The 14,975-nt window shown below is 39.9% G+C and overlaps 1 protein-coding gene across 7 annotated transcripts in view; it reads left to right on the plus strand.

Moving 5' to 3' along the window:
• Positions 1-14,975, plus strand: part of slc12a7b (solute carrier family 12 member 7b) — a 61,512-nt gene that overhangs the window by 40,892 nt on the left and 5,645 nt on the right. For 4 of the 7 annotated variants that reach the window (XM_065948743.1, XM_020638568.3, XM_065948744.1 and 1 more), the window contains exons 5-23: positions 1,617-1,671; positions 2,830-2,960; positions 3,141-3,382; positions 3,535-3,746; positions 4,878-5,045; positions 5,134-5,232; positions 5,487-5,544; positions 5,871-6,045; positions 6,135-6,253; positions 6,443-6,541; positions 7,049-7,168; positions 7,721-7,825; positions 8,382-8,550; positions 9,217-9,412; positions 9,619-9,788; positions 9,961-10,092; positions 10,315-10,422; positions 10,815-10,931; positions 13,947-14,122. In XM_065948743.1, the coding sequence (XP_065804815.1) occupies positions 1,617-1,671; positions 2,830-2,960; positions 3,141-3,382; positions 3,535-3,746; positions 4,878-5,045; positions 5,134-5,232; positions 5,487-5,544; positions 5,871-6,045; positions 6,135-6,253; positions 6,443-6,541; positions 7,049-7,168; positions 7,721-7,825; positions 8,382-8,550; positions 9,217-9,412; positions 9,619-9,788; positions 9,961-10,092; positions 10,315-10,422; positions 10,815-10,931; positions 13,947-14,122 (2,651 nt within the window). The remainder of the gene's footprint in view (positions 1-1,616; positions 1,672-2,829; positions 2,961-3,140; positions 3,383-3,534; positions 3,747-4,877; positions 5,046-5,133; positions 5,233-5,486; positions 5,545-5,870; positions 6,046-6,134; positions 6,254-6,442; positions 6,542-7,048; positions 7,169-7,720; positions 7,826-8,381; positions 8,551-9,216; positions 9,413-9,618; positions 9,789-9,960; positions 10,093-10,314; positions 10,423-10,814; positions 10,932-13,946; positions 14,123-14,975) is intronic. The other 3 variants (XM_065948746.1, XM_065948745.1, XM_065948749.1) reach the window with 1 other exon arrangement.

The raw sequence follows: 14,975 nt of genomic DNA on the forward strand, positions 1-14,975 counted from the left end.
ACTATGAGAATATTTAGATCTCAGAATTGTATTTATATTTTTATTAATTGCAACATGTTGTATTTTAAATCAAAATGAATAAAAACCTGTACATTCTGTCTGACGTTCTTATTATAGGTTATAAGATTATAGATGACATGACGGCGTGCCCACAAAAATGGGGACTCCATTTCATATATTACAATCTAGTTTAAGTGCATCTTGCTGCGTTAACCGTCCACTGCGTCATCGCTGTTACATAATAAGAGAGCCAAGCTTAGCCAAACAGATTAATGTTCATTTTTCACTGCTTAGACCAGATCTGACTTTGCACTGCAGGTTCCACATCAGCCAACAGTTTATAGGTCATGTTTAGTTTGCTCCAGAGATGACACCAGAAAAGTCTAAAAATAACCTCAAAATAATGTGTTGGATGTACATTTGGAACAGTTTTGATTCACTCCTGTTGTACTTATTCTCATATTTCCATGCTTCTTTCCTGCTGTCATGCTTTAAAGAAGAAAACAGACATTTGATGCTATATACAGCGTGTACCAGTACAGACTTGCTATTCCAAACATATTCATTTTGAACCAGGCTGTACACTTATTGATTGGAGAGGGGAGGAGGGAGAGACACCAACAAACACTTAATGTGTTCTGTATGGTTTGCCATATTGTCATTAAAGTAAATAATTACTTTTTACTGGTGTAAGCTTTCATCCTTCAATAGAGACTGAAAAGGCACCAGAGCCTTTTAGTTGTGTTTTTTCTTTAGATGTCAAATTATGAATAGCCTACTTATAACTTTGAATTACATTTTCATATTAATATCTAGGAGCTCCATGCCGCTCTGTTTGCAGCTGAAATATAACTTCAAAAACTGTTACACACGCCACAGGAATGAATCAGAGCAACAAATTCAGTTAACTTTGAGGAAGTAGGTTTCTACAGGGAGTTCTTGCCGCCTGTTGTGTTCATCTGTGGTCAAGACATGCAAGTTCACAGCTATTTAGGGTTTCAGTGGAAGCTGAAGGAAAACTGTCAGCTAATTGGCTTTACTCCAGCTCGTCTGCCACTTTAAACCGGACACCCAGCAAAGAGCATGAGGTTTATCTTAGTCGTGTCCTTGTACCTAGCCCCTGCCCCCCCCCCCTCCCTGCTCATCCTCTTATCCTGGTCCTGTTTTCTCCCACCTTCACACTTCCTTTCTTCATTCCCTTTGTCTCTAAATTTTAACTTTCCCTCTTTTCTCCGATGTTCTTTGTTCCTCTTATCTTGTCCCTCTGCCCTTCTCTCTGCTGTGTCCTCTCCCTCATCCGGAGGCACTATTAGGTAACAGCTGATGTAAATATCCTCCGCCACAATGACTGATTTCACAGAAAAGCTCGTATCCATTACCAATCCACAAGATTCAGAGCATTAGCTGTTAAGAAGCGATTTAACAGGCTACATGCTGGATTAAGTGCTTTAAGTTCTATTATTTAGAAAATCTTGAAATTTCCTAGAGACTAATAATGTTAGGTTGCATAAAAGGTCAAGGAGATGTATATATAACTGATTGGATATTAACTGTGTCAGGTTCTGAAATGTGAGTTTTATTCTGATGTTGTTGTTCCTCATGTCTTTTCTCTATAGACCATGCTGACAGCTATATCCATGAGTGCGATTGCTACTAATGGTGTCGTGCCAGGTAAGTCATTTTTGTACTGAGACATATACACACTTTAATTAGGGATGTATTGTTATTAAAAGACTCCAGCTCTGTCCTAGCATCTTTTTGTTTTGTTATGGGGATGAAATAATTAAAGCCTGGCGATTAATCGGTCGGCCGATAATATCGACTATTGGTGTCGGCTAATTTTATATAAATAGATTTATTCAATTTAAGTTTATCATTTATTTATATTTATATTCATAATTCAGTGTGCTGTTGTTATTCTGGCCAATAAAGGCTTTTGTTCAACAGTAAAATAATTTTGTCTTCATTATATATCTTTTTCATAAGTTTATTATAGCGCCGTTTGAAGGATCAATGCAATAAATGTTTGTGTTATATCTGTCTGTAAAGATTTCAGATCAAGGAGAAGATATCAGCCGATATATCAGTATTGGATTTTTTTCTCTCCCTAATATCGCTATCTGCCCCAAAAATCCCATATCAGTCGGGCCCTAAAAATAATGTTATGGGAAATCATAGGCTCATGGGTACGTGCTGCAACTGGTGTGAAATGCTATTTGATTAATCTTGAAAGTAGATATCTGAATTTGAATGCACAACCTTAAGGTGAGGGACACAATAGATGGTGTTAGAGTTGTCCTAGTTTCTGTTGACAGTGAAGTTTTGTGTTTCACCGATATCTGAATAAGCGTTCATAAAATAATCTGGTCTTAGATGTTGTCTCTCCATTTCAACTTTACTCTCAAAGCTCAAGTTGTCTGTTGTTGGGAGACCTGATATTAGTTATTCTGGCATCTCCTCGGTAAACCAGAGGCACAAACGTACTGGCCCCGTACTGTCTAAATTGTCATTAGTCAACAGATAATTGATTCCAAGATTGAAATTGGATAACTTTCTGAGTAAAATTCGATTTTTGTATCGAAATATAATCTTGCTTTTCTCCCCTTGTTTGTTGATTTTATGGTAATTTATGGCGGACTAACTGAGAATTTCAGGCATATATTTCAGACAAAAACCTTGGCAACCATATTTTGTTTGTTCAACGCTGCAATTAGAAAATCTGCAAGCTCAACTTTTATATTCGTATTAAAAAATAAAGCTGACTTAAGAGGAGATAGTTTTCCTTTACCTTGTTAAACTCGTTCCCTCTCTGCCTCCCTTTTCTCCCAGCTGGAGGCTCCTATTATATGATTTCAAGATCTCTGGGCCCTGAGTTTGGTGGAGCTGTAGGCCTTTGCTTTTACCTTGGAACAACCTTTGCTGGCTCCATGTACATCCTGGGTACGATAGAGATTCTGCTGGTGAGTGAACACTATGTGCCCACCACATATATAACATGGCTTTATTCAGATATTATCCATCCCCTACCTTGTGTCATATTTCAAGGAGCATGGATATAACTTGAAATATAACAAGTGAATAATAAACCCTGATATTCTGTGTTTCTGTATTTTCCTTCTGACCCTTCTCCCCCCGTGCAGACATACATTGTGCCTAAAGCAGCCATCTTTGTGGCTGAGAAAAAGGAGGATGAGGTGGAGGCACTGCTTAATAACATGCGTGTTTATGGCACATGCTGCCTAGCACTGATGTCCATAGTCGTCTTTGTAGGAGTGAAATATGTCAACAAGCTGGCTCTAGTCTTCCTGGCCTGTGTCATTCTCTCCATCCTCTCCATCTACGCTGGTGTCATCAAAACCATCTTTGAGCCGCCAGACTTTCCGTGAGTCTCCTACACAAAAGCCTCCCATGATTAATTGATTCATATGATGATACGTACTGTTGCCATTTCTATATGCATAAGTTTTCTTCTTTTTATATAGTAAAGCATGTCTTTTAAAAGGACTCATTCTCATCCTCTCTTCCTGCACACAGTGTTTGCATGTTGGGGAATCGCACTCTGCAGAATCACAACTTTGACAGTTGTCTGAAGACAGAAGTCATAGACAATTTGACTGTCACTACTAAGCTGTGGCAGCTGTTCTGTAAAGGACCTGAGCTCAACGCCACCTGCAACGACTACTTTGACAACAACAACTTGACCTTGATGCAGGGCATCCCTGGACTGAAGAGCAGAGTCATCTCAGGTTGGAGCAGTCTGCAACTCTTTAAGCAGCAGTCTGCAAATGTACTTCAATATAAACAAGCTCCCTGGTATATTTTCTTAATAATACTTTGAACTTTTTCAATTAAAACCCTTTTAGTCTCTGGCTCACTCACTAATACCCACTTAACCATCATTCTTCATAATTCATCATTCAAGTGCAATACAAGGAATAATTATAAACGATTTCATTTAAAGGCAGGGTTGGTAATTTTTCAAAACTAGTATGATTTTAAAAGTAGAATTCCCTCAGTGCCCCGTCTGCACCCACCCCCTCCCATCTATGCTCCCTCAAAAGCCACGCCCCTCACTTACATGCACAAGCGCCATTGGTCTAGAAGCGGACCTCAGCTCATGTTTTGAGTGTGGGCTCGTGCATGACTCGACCTGTGGCTCCTTTCCCCGCATATCATTCCCTAAAAAAATCTTTAAAAAATAAATGTAGATATTTTTCCACCCTTTCAGATTCAAATTGGTTCTGCCTTGTTTCTATTCAGGGTTCCATCTGACTGCTCTTACTGGTGGAAACTGTGCTGTGATCTGTCTTGAACTACCCATGCTTTTTCAGTACAAACCATTCATTCTTCTTCCACCCCCCACTTCCACTGCAAACCAGTATATCACTGTTTTCTTTGTATGGGTGTTTGACTAAATGAGGGAGAAAAGTACGGCACAAGGCAGTACAAATGTTTTAAATAAAAGCCTAACAAGTTTTACCCTTTAAATGCAAAATAATGGAATTTCAATAATATCCAGTGACTGCCGCACGGTGCATAAAGTGTCTGCACGCGATCACTACGATCTCCATACCTCTGTTTTCTGTTCTTCAGTTTGTTGTTCTCCGCTCTTTTGTGGATGTTGTCATTCCATTGGACTACACATAGCATTGATGGAAAGTAAAATATTGTCATTATAATGTCGTGTTGCTACGGCTGCTACGTCCACGTTTTTTTTTACGTCACGTGTTACCTCAGGCTTCTGTAAAACTAGTCCCATTTGTTTTCTGTTTGATAATTACTGTACATAAAGCTCTTCAAATTGTTTTTTTTTATTTGGTGCATGGCCTTTGTTGTTTGTAGCCTAATTTCTCTTTTTCTGCGTCTCTGTCTTGTAGACAATATGTGGTCAGAGTATGGCCCAATAGGTATGAAGGTGGAATCTAATAAGCTGGACTCTGATCCAGTAGGTGACACTTCCCAGGACATCTACATGCCCTATGTAGTCAATGACATCGCCACCTTCTTCACACTGCTGGTCGGCATCTACTTCCCATCAGTCACTGGTGAGATAATCAGAAAAAGGCAACGCACACAGTCATGAAGAATGTATTTGTTTTATAACTTTCATTGTTTTTGATTCTTTCCACTCAGGTATTATGGCTGGTTCAAACCGCTCAGGGGACTTGCGGGATGCCCAGAAGTCCATCCCCATCGGAACCATTCTGGCTATTGCTACGACCTCCTTCATCTGTATCCTTTCACTTTTTGGGACACTGATATCAGATCTTCTTAGTAACAGGAGTTGACGCTTTCAAAAAGTTTGATTGTTGGTGCAGTTGGAACAAGAACTAAATCCTGCTAAAGAGCCCAACACAACAAAGCTGCTCCCTACAAGTAGTTTGTTGTTATTGTGCGCAGTTTACAAAAGGTTTTCTGCAACATGAAAAGGAAGAGATTTTACTTTTGTATCAATTCCCTTTACTTTCCTTAACAGTGCTTTGCAGACGTCACCTGTGTGGTGCTTTTTGGTGCTTGCATTGAGGGAGTTCTTCTTCGAGACAAGTAAGAGTTTAGCACAGAGCACATGTTGTTTTACATTTGCTAAATGGACTAATGGACTTGCTTTTAAAGGAGTCTCTATAAAAGACATTGCGATGAATATACAGTAGTTAGGTCACATTCCCTCTCCTATCTGTTGAATTCTCATCTCTTAAGGGCAGATGAATCTAATCACTATGTGCCCTCATAACTGTGACCCAAATGTCTTGCAATCATGTGATGTGAATGGACCACTGTGCCCTCTCAGACACCTTTTTATCTATCTTTATGAGTCATGGGAAGTACTGTCTAATCCTATGAGAATTTATGTGATTGTTTTTGTGTTGCAGATTTGGTGACTCTGTGAAAGGGAACCTTGTTATAGGCACTCTGTCATGGCCCTCACCATGGGTTATTGTAATTGGCTCGTTCTTCTCCTGCTGCGGGGCTGGGCTGCAGAGTTTGACTGGCGCCCCTCGACTGCTGCAGGCCATTGCACGAGATGGCATTGTCCCTTTCTTACAGGTTTGACATCTATAGTCTAAAACACAGTCAAAGCTGTCCTCTCAATCATTTGCTGGCCTTCTATCTTCACGTGTTACTATGTTTGCTAGGTGTTTGGTCATGGGAAAGCTAACGGAGAACCCACCTGGGCTCTGCTGCTCACTGCTGGGATCTGCGAGATCGGCATCCTCATCGCCTCCCTGGACGCTGTGGCGCCTATTCTCTCCATGTCAGTATCTGTTTTCATAGCATTGTTGCAAGCTGTCTTTCCATGAAATCAGATCAACAGATGAAGTCTTTAATCCCTCAAGTATTTCCCTTCTTAAAGCTGCTTACAGTGCTTCATAAAGTGGAGATTTAGATGATCTGAAAGCTGTATTTCTTTCCTCATTTTTTGCTTGTTGTCTTGCCTGCACAGGTTTTTCCTCATGTGCTACTTGTTTGTCAACCTGGCCTGTGCTCTTCAGACCCTGCTGCGGACGCCTAACTGGAGACCACGCTTTAAATACTATCACTGGTTGGTTACAAATTATTCAAGCTTGTTACTTTATTGTCTATCTGTAGCACAACCACTTTACTTACCTCCCAAAGAAGCAGATTTGGAATGTCTCAGAGGTCCGACTGAGGGCTTTAAACTTTGCAGTTCAACAAACAGTCTGGCTTGTTTTAACTTTCAAAGACCCCACCGATTAGATGATGGCGGCCTCCCTTGTTAATAATGCAAAGAATCACAAGAACAAAAGCTCTCAACAACCCCACACACACCTGCTCAGTTTGTTTGGTGTGATGATGACCTTTACTGAGATTACTACCATGACAAAAGCCGAGGACAAAAGAGGACGGACCTATTGTTAGCAGTGGATTTCATGATTTTATTTGACTTCTAAGCCTCTCAGCTGTTCTCTTTGACCAGGTTTCCAGTTAGACTGTTTGTATGAATTTGCAGAAAAACCTTAAACTGTTGCTCTGTACTGTAAATAGAGAGGTATGCATTATGTGGTAAATTCTATTTTTTCTCCCACAGGGCTCTCTCCTTTCTGGGAATGAGTTTATGTCTTTCTCTCATGTTCATTTGCTCCTGGTATTATGCGATTGTGGCCATGGTCATTGCAAGCTGCATCTACAAGTACATTGAATACAGAGGGTAAGAAAATCTTTGAATGCTGTCCTTCTGTTCCTTGGGCTGGAAAACAGTGACGGGGCGGAAACTGAAACAAAAATACTTGTTTATGATACATTGTGTTACCAAATGTAAAAGCTTTAAATGCAAACTGCATAGGAATGTCATATCAGAGCTGCTGTTTAGAAACAATAAAAAATCAAACTTTAATTAAGGATTAAGGAAACCCCATTAATGTTTAGGATTACCAAGTATGCATTTTAGGTTTATCCACTTCATTGTTAAAGTAACACATTATGCATAGCCAGTAAGGAGTGAGAGGCTCTCAGATTATAATGCTGGCATGCACTGAAAAAGGGTTCTTGTACTTAAATATTGTTTTCTCTTTATATTCTTAAATTGCAAATGTTCCAACAGACCCAAAGTTATTAGACTGAATCAGCATAATGGCCAAAAAGTCCTTTGAAAAAACACACACCACGTTAGCGTGTAAACTAAAACAGTAAGTTACCCATGCACTAGCAGTGGGTTTGCTTTGTGTTAAAAATTTCAATGTCACTCACTTGTTGATTTCAGGGCAGAGAAGGAGTGGGGAGATGGCATCCGTGGCCTGTCCCTCAATGCAGCACGCTTTGCCCTTATACGTCTCGAGGAGGCTCCACCGCACACAAAGAACTGGAGGTACAGCACAGAATATAGTTAGAGTTAAATGTTTGTGTGTGTGTGTGTGTGTGTGTGTGAGAGAGAGAGAGAGAGAGAGAGAGAGAGAGTGCTTCATACAGATGTGGTTACAGTTGGCATGCAGCACCTGTCACTGTTTTGAGTGGACGAAAGACAGATAAGAATAGACCTTTGATTAATCTCTTGGTCCTCTAACTAATCTGACAGAAAAGGTCGATTCTGTTCAGAGGCATGCTCTGGTTGACCTTGCAAAACTGCCTTTCCGAAATCTAAACAAGTTTCAACATAACATAACTGCTAGGCTATCAGTGCTCCCAGGTTTTTCATTTTGGGGCTTTTACTGTTACTGTTACTTTGATCAGTCACGTTTGCCCTGAATGATTATGTTGAATGCGCTTCTGTCTTCTGTCTTTTAACATTTTTTTTTAAAACCAAAATATCTGTTGCTGTTCTTCATCTTGAAAGATGAATCAACCTCTTGTATCCCTCACAGCGTTGCAAAGAAGTTCAGTCTGACATTGTCCCTAATATGTTTTTTTTCTCATGATGTACCCAGGCCTCAGGTGTTGGTGCTCCTGAACGTGGACTCGGATCAGGGAGTCAAACACCCTCGTCTGCTGTCGTTGACCACTCAGCTGAAGGCAGGGAAAGGCCTGACAATCGTGGGAAATGTTTTAGAAGGAACTTACCTCACCAAAGATGCCGAGGCCAAGAAAGCTGAGCAGGTAAAGTAAAAATACGTACATTCACCTTCAAGGACAGGCCAAAAAAAAAAAAACTAGAAATGCAAGTCTTACTATTTTGTCATATCTGTTGCTGTATTAGAAAACTCAGCACTTTTCAAACAGCTTATGTCCATAAAAAGCTGGATTTTATTGTCACAGTTACTGTATAAAGTATCATTGGTCTATACTATCTTATGTATTGTAATTTAAATACATTTTTAAAGCACAATAGCAAGTGTTAACTGAGTGATTTGACTTGTCTCTTCATGCCAACAATTACAGGCATGCTATGCATTAAGGAGAACTCTGCCATCTAGTGGTGAAATTAAGCAAGACATTGTTCTTCCAACCTGATTTGACTCTGTCCTCAAAAGCTTTTCAATCATAGGATTACTTTTTCTGCTAAATCAATCATGTGCAGAAAATAAATTCCAGATTACACAGACTGAGGTATTCATGGGCACTGTTTAGAGCCACCATAAGGACTTGTCCTGAGTGGATACTAATGAGAGTGCTGAATGTGATTTTGAGGGAGGGGTTAGGATCAGTATTATAGGAACTAAGAAGGGAGTCCTTGCTCTTTAGTAAAAATATATTTTTCTCTAAATAAACACTGCTTTATCATTTATATATCTTCCATTCCTTTTCTTTTATTTCTCCATCCAGAACATCAAGTCTGCTATGTCAGCAGAGAGAACAAAAGGTTTCTGCCATGTTGTGGTATCTTCAAACCTCCGAGACGGCTTCTCACACCTCATCCAGTCTGCAGGGCTGGGAGGCATGAAACACAACACAGTCCTCATGGCCTGGCCCGGGACCTGGAGGCAGTCCAATGACCCGCAGTCATGGAAGAACTTTATAGGTACAGAGTGAGGGATGTATGAAATAAACATGAGTGTATAAACATTTATTAAATGTATAAGAATGAATGAATATTAGCACAACTGTTGTCCATCTTTTCTATGACATGGCAACAACTTGTTTGTACAATACAATACAATATACAATATTTTCTGATTAGTCGGCCCATTAGTCGTCTCAAACAATCGGTTTCCTTTGTCCCTTCAGAGACGGTGCGGGAGACCACAGCTGCCCATCATGCCTTGCTCGTGGCGAAGAATGTGGACAGTTTCCCCACCAACCAGGACCGCTTGGGCGAGGGCACCATCGACGTGTGGTGGGTGGTTCACGATGGAGGCATGTTGATGCTGCTGCCCTTCTTGCTGCGACAGCACAAGGTTAGTGTTATCTATCCTCTCTGGAAATTTCCCTCTATGTGATGATGTTACCGTATCCTTGTCCTGCTTTCAATCATTAATCCAGCCTTCTTTTAACCCTTACAGATGGACTTACATGTGTTTCCATAAACTGTATCTCCTTCAATAATAACTTTGCTCTCACCTTCTCCAGGTGTGGAGGAAGTGTAAGATGCGTATCTTCACTGTGGCTCAGATGGATGACAACAGCATCCAGATGAAGAAAGATCTCCAGATGTTCCTTTACCACCTGCGACTGGATGCAGAAGTGGAAGTAGTGGAGATGGTAAGGCTTTCTTTGATGCATTACATCCTGTAATGGTAGAAAAGCAACACTCTTTTGAAGTTGGGCTGATAATATAGCTAATGTTTACCAAGTTAAAAACAACAACAAGCAGTGAAGATAGCAGCTCAGCAAATTGGAGAGCTTAGGGATTGGCTGCGGTTTTTAATAAGTAAGTACCCTGTTGTCGTAAACTGTACCAATGCTCTGTCTTCCTTTGTGCAGCATGATAATGACATCTCAGCCTTCACCTATGAGAAGACGCTGGTAATGGAGCAGAGGTCTCAGATGCTAAAACAGATGCAACTTTCCAGAACTGAAAGAGAGAGAGAGGTAATGTGCATGACGTCTGTGTGAACACAACACTGCTCCAACAGTCATTCTGTCTCTGTAGATGCATTCTTAATCAATCAAAGAGAATGCAGTATTCTTATACTATGTCTTAGATATGATACTAATGCGATTAGCATGATATCACCCTCAAAAAGAAAGCTTTTATGTTTCTGAAAAGTCTTTACATTTTGCATCCTGTAACTGTACATCAACGTATTTTTAAAAACACACAAGTCCATCTATACAGAATTTAAAACGAGTTTTTTAGCTTGTTTCCAAAATAAATAAAAATTGAAATTTAGTCAAACTTGGCCTAACGCTAAGGTAAATGACGATTGGCCCCTTTCCTTGTTCATCTGCCACCGCTTCTCTTCGCCATCAACACCGCTCAGATTCAGAGTATCACTGACGAATCACGTAGCTCGATCCGGAGGAAGAACCAGGACGCTACCCAGAGCACCGACCTCAGCCGGCAGTCCTCACAGATGGAGGACACTCAGGAGGACGAGGTAGCCAAATGTGTCAAACCACTTTCCCTTAATGTTAGACTCACGGGCCCGTCTTCACAAAGCTGGATCTTTGGCTGCAGTTTTAGTGACTTTTAATATCATTGTGGTTAAAAAATCTGGACTCAGAAAATGTGACTTAACTGCAGATTTACCAGATGTTTGCAGTAAGAGGTGATTTTATTCCCTGCGAGTAGGAGAGGCGATCAAGAATATTTGAGTTTAAGATCGTTTAGGAAAAGATCAAGTTGTTTCCTATTCGTTTAAAAGAAATAAATACAGATGATCTTATCTGTTTATCTCACAAGGTTCTTAAAGGAAACCGTTACAATGTAGAAAATGGTGTGATTTGCTGTAATGATTTACTCTTGTGCATATCGGCACTGGTTTGATGTTACAAATATTCTCTGCAAAGAGATGAATTTAATGAAACAACCCTTTTAAGATGCTTTAGTAAAGCTAATATCCCAAACAATGTGACATGAAGACCTTGGACAACAGTCAGTGTGGTATAGTAGACGAGATCTTGAATTCTAGATAAATCATTCTGGTTTTTTAAATGTATATCAGACGGCTTGACCATACCCTCAGATCATGGCTTATTTACCATGTTCATGTAGTGTTGTTTTAAAGCTCAGTGCTGTGCATGTTACATCTGAACCAGAGCTGCTCTAGAAAATCCCCAGCAAGCCAAAACAAATTGATCTCCATAGACTGCAGCAGTGTGAAATCACAATCACCACTGGAGGACAAGACAGTTATTGTAGCTTTGTGAGGAAAGAGAGGAGTCATTCGACATTCTAGGAAATATTTCATGCTAATAACTTCCCCAGAGAGAGAAGCTTATTCATTGTCTCTAATAGCATCCATCTCCTGCATCTGAAAAGTTAACCACAAATCCAGACCAGCCTTACAATAGCGCTACTAACAGTCTTAAAGAGCTGCTTTGTGAATACCAGCCAGATGCTCCCTGGAACTGCTGCCCGACTTCCCATTACTTCCATGATCCCGCCTCCACCCCAACCTCCCCCGAAATAATGTAAAGAGCAAACGGTATTGTCTCAGAAACTTGAAAATAGTGTCTGTTTGTTAGCATCCTCAGAATTAACAACTTTAAAGGCTTTTAACAATTTTTTCAGCTTTGCCTGCGCTGCAGGATACAAGTCACTAAGCTTTGTTTTTTGAGCTGAATGCTAATGCTAGCATGCTAACATTGGGTTTTCCCCTTAATACACTGTCAATGGTTATTCCACATGGAACATCGAGACTGTATAAACTCCAGCCACTGTACAGAGGTTGAACTCATTTGATTGATATAGCCACAAAGTCTTGACATGTGCCATTCATTTACTGCTTTACCGGGCTGCTATAAGAGTATTCACATGTTTCTATTCAACATTCAGACTTGACAGTACTGTACTCTCTACATTTGTTTTAGCCGGACCAAAATCATTTTCATGTTGACCTTTCCGACCCTCCTGCCATTCCTACCTGTAGTCCGTGTTCATTCATTGAAAACAACATGCCTCCCGGGTCGAAATGGATATTCAGAATTAAAAGAAGCCCTCAATAAATGAAATAGTCAGCATGTTGTTTTATGAAGGTGCATTATCTCTTTATCATGTATGAGCATGAGCTAATAAATCCAGAGGCCACAATCCTTGTCTTCATCATGAGACAGTAATAAACTCATAATGCATTGTTATCCTTTTGTTATTCTCTCTTGTTATATGGCTATTGACATTGTTCTCTGTAGTGAAGACACAGGAACAGAAGTGAACATATGTGCTGTCAAATGTTATCAAATCAGATTATATGTATATAACAATGCTTTATTTTGATTTTGCTCTGATGTGCTTTATAGTCCCTGCACTACTTGCATCATAGGCATACAGTCGGGCTTATAAGTAACATATTTCAAGCATGTTTAATAATCTTTGGAAAGCATCTTTTCATATTCAGTGTATATGTAACATTCCTGTCTTCACACCAAATCTTCCCAGTCTGGTTTGTTTTCATTTTTACTGCACTGTACTCTTTAGTCATCGATAAATGTTGTATTTCAACCATTGCTGGGATCTTTAGTATTTTCGACATTTATATTGTTACCCATGTGTGATGTCGATATAGTTTAAAGGTCACATATTATTCTCCTTTTCAACCAGTCTAAATAAGTCTCAGAGCTCCCCAAAACATGTCTGTGAAGTTTCTTGATAAAAATCCTCTCTGATCCTCTTTTTGATCATGCCTATAAACCCCTCTATTTTCTGCTCAGAACAGGCTGTTTCTGTGTCTGTAGCTTTAAATGCAAATGAGCTGTGTCTGACCAGGCCCCCTCTGCAGATCTGGCTCGGGCTTTCTTGCACCATGCCCTATTGTTTACAGTGAGAAGGCAGACTCAATGGGCAGAACAAACACCTAGATGTGGGAGTGTCGCCCACCTGGGGGAGGGGTTACTGCCCTTTGTGATGTCATAAAGGGGAGATCTCAGAATCAGCTTTATTGGCCTGGTATGCTTGCACACAGGGAAATTGGCTTTGGTGAACTGTGCTCTCTATGTACAAACATTTAACATTAAATAACAACAATAGATACAAAATAAGCAAAGACTAAATTAGACAATAGTGCAAACAAATAAACAGCCTGTTTGAGCAAACATTTTCTGAAAGTCTAAAGTCTATTTAGCATAATATGTGACCTTTAAAGGTATATTATCCCTCTTACTCTCTAGCTTTGTTTGTACAACTTCTATCAACTAGTAAAAGAAAAGTTGTCAATGCTCCTTGTTTGTTTGTACATCATGATTTTCTCAGTGGAGAAGCACCATTTATTTTCCTCTTTATCACTCCTTACTTTATCATTCCCTTCCTCTCTCCAGACTCTTATTTTTTTCTTTTACCATTTTGGACTCCACCAACATGGTTTCTGTTTTTTACACCAGCCTTTCCTATTTAAAGTCGATAATTGAATTCAGTTTTTTTGTGTTTCATCTTTCTTTTTTGTTTCTATTCTTTACAGGCTCAGCTCATCCATGACAGAAACACTGCATCTCACGCTGCCATAAACGACAAGGCCGACACTGGGCCTGAGCGGGTTCACATGACCTGGACCAAGGACAAGCTCTTCACAGAGCGTAACCGTAACCGTGAGATGAACGCCAATGTGGCTGTGCGCGACCTGTTTAACATGAAGCCGTAAGTACCGGTACACATTCATCTAAATACTACCCTAAAAGCAGACCGCACACCCAATTCTGATTATAAAAAAACCTTATTGGTGCTCTTTCTATATCTTGAAATATCACATTATACAGTATGTTAGTGTCCAAGTGTGTAATGTGTACAAACAACTTAGTGATTGCTCCAGTAGATTGCTTCAGCCTGCAGCCTTGAGACAGCCTGTAATGGCAGCTGTGTAATCTGTAAGACACATGCACCAGATACAAGTGTGGCTCCTATACGTGCTAGATTTTGCCTGTGGAAGGCTCGTATTGCTATTCTGAGTGTCCGTCAAAGTTACAGATAGAATTGCTACAGAAATAGATTATTTCTTAATGTCTTAATTCATCAGCTGCAAGCAACACAGCTCTCTTAAAAGCCACCAGCCTAGGTTGCAAAATCAGTCATTTTTCCTCACAGAACACAGGGTCTGCTGGTCTTCACCTGACTTGTTTTGTTTGTGTTATTGTGTTGTGTTGGATCATAGTTAACCATCTAACACACCAAAATCACACAAGAAAACAAAATTACTGACTGGAAGAGGCAGGAGTAGACCAACAACTTCCATGTTTTGTGAAATGAAAGTATTTTTATTTGTCAGTGGAGTCTGGACGCTTCAAAATGAGCTTGTTTCTTGTTTTGTTTTAAAGCTTGTTTTAAACTTCCCTTATCCAAATGTTCTCTAACTGTAATGATTCTTTCTGTCAAACGTTTGACTCCACAAGTAACAAACTTTAAGCAGTCAGTGGCAAAAAAAACAAGCACTTTGGGGTGCATTTGCCATCAAAAGCTAATGTTACTGATGTTTCCCTGTGTTTTTATCTGCCGA

Source organism: Labrus bergylta, chromosome 20 (assembly GCF_963930695.1).
Source record: "Labrus bergylta chromosome 20, fLabBer1.1, whole genome shotgun sequence".
Taxonomy (NCBI): domain Eukaryota; kingdom Metazoa; phylum Chordata; class Actinopteri; order Labriformes; family Labridae; genus Labrus; species Labrus bergylta.